The sequence below is a fragment of the Dipodomys ordii genome, unplaced genomic scaffold, assembly GCF_000151885.1.
Source record: "Dipodomys ordii isolate 6190 unplaced genomic scaffold, Dord_2.0 Scaffold23, whole genome shotgun sequence".
Taxonomy (NCBI): domain Eukaryota; kingdom Metazoa; phylum Chordata; class Mammalia; order Rodentia; family Heteromyidae; genus Dipodomys; species Dipodomys ordii.
The window spans coordinates 12,308,349-12,309,999 of NW_012267239.1; the positions used below are offsets into that span (position 1 = coordinate 12,308,349).

The window sequence follows — 1,651 nt, forward strand, 5'->3', positions numbered from 1 at the left end:
CCAGGCTTGCACACCCGCAGCTTCACACGCTGCACTCACACCCAGGCTTGCACACCCGCAGCTTCACACGCTGCACTCACAGCCCAGGCTTGCACGCCCACAGCTTCACACGCTGCACTCACACCCAGGCTTGCACGCCCACAGCTTCACACGCTGCACTCACAGCCCAGGCTTGCACGCCCGCAGCCCACAGCTTCACACGCACTCACAGCCCAGGCTTGCACGCCCAGAGCCCCCAGCTTCACACGCTGGACTCGCAGCCATGAGGCGGATGAGGCAGCCACCAGGAATTCCTTTCCTTCCGGTTTTTCCCAGTCCATCCCCAAACCAGTCCTTCCGTAGTGTTTTTCTCCTCCTGTGAGAATTTACGCCATCCCTGGAGTCCAGGGAGTGTAGGATTCCACAGGGTGACAGCGATCCAAACCACGGCACCTTGTCCCACGAAGGGCATGTCTGTCATTACTCACCCCCTAGCGTAGGGGAACTTGGTTCTGTCATGCGGTCTTTTGGTCAGTCATCAGCCATTTATTGGGTACAGAAGCGAGTGAGCAAATGTGTGCTGTGTCTAGTGTGCGGGTGCAGAAAGGAAGGCTGGAGACTGCTGGTCTTCCATGGGCTCCTGTTTTGTCTTAATTAACACTCTTGCCTGTTCTTTGAAATGCAGCCAGGCCCGGCCTGCGTGGACGGGGCCACAGGGAGGCAGGCTGCGGCCAGGCCCGGCCTGCGTGGACGGGGCCACAGGGAGCCAGGCTGCGGCCAGGCCCGGCCTGCGTGGACAGGGGCACAGGGAGGCAGGCTGCGGCCAGGCCCGGCCTGCGTGGACGGGGCCACAGGGAGGCAGGCTGCCTCTCGGAGGAAGCAGGGCTTTTCAGTCACTGATCCCTCTCTTTATCCACACCGCCCTAGTCTGGAGGACAGGACCAGGAGCGGAAGAAGACGAAGCGGAGGGGAGACCTGTACTCCATCCAGACCTCCCTCATCGTGGCCACCCTGAAGAAGATGCTGCCCGTGGGCTTGAACATGTGTACTCCGGGCGACCAGGAGCTGATCTCCCTGGCGAAGTCCCGATACGGCTGTGTAAGCTGGCGGCCAGCTGGGCGGGGCCCCGCAGGGCCCGTCCTCGGGGAGGGGGCGGGAGGGGGGCCTCGGAGCAGAGGGCAGAATCAATCAAGGGGATCAGAGCTGGCTCCCCCTCACGTCAGCGCTAGTCTGGGCGTCAGTAACTGGGGATAACTCTGCACGTGTCCGTCTTCTCATAAAGGTCACAGCTACACCCTGCTGCTGACCCCCACACGTCAGCGCCCTGCCTACATAACAATAAAACGGAGCCTCTTTCCACAGAGGGACACGGATGAGGAGGTCAAGGAGCATCTGCGCAACAACCTGCATTTGCAAGAGAAGGTGAGGCCGGGCCCGCCCCCAGAGGCCTTGGCTGGCTTGTGTTGTTTCTGAGACGGTCTTGCTCCTCCACGGCCTCCTGCCTCAGCCTCCCGGGGACTGGGATTACAGACAGTGTGGTAGCACACTCCCATGTGTGGTATAACTAGCTCGCCCATTCATGTTCGTTCTTTCCTTCGCTACTGCAAAGAGGCACCTGAAAAATATCATCTCATTACCAGCTACTGGAGCATGGAGCCAGGGTGCCGGGGGG

The 1,651-nt window shown here is 60.9% G+C and overlaps 1 protein-coding gene across 1 annotated transcript in view; it reads left to right on the plus strand.

Annotated features, from left to right (window-relative positions):
* Window positions 1-1,651, plus strand: part of Ryr3 (ryanodine receptor 3) — a 273,574-nt gene that overhangs the window by 225,835 nt on the left and 46,088 nt on the right. The window contains exons 70-71 of the mRNA XM_013014307.1: window positions 907-1,077; window positions 1,342-1,401. Of these exons, the coding sequence (XP_012869761.1) occupies window positions 907-1,077; window positions 1,342-1,401 (231 nt within the window). The remainder of the gene's footprint in view (window positions 1-906; window positions 1,078-1,341; window positions 1,402-1,651) is intronic.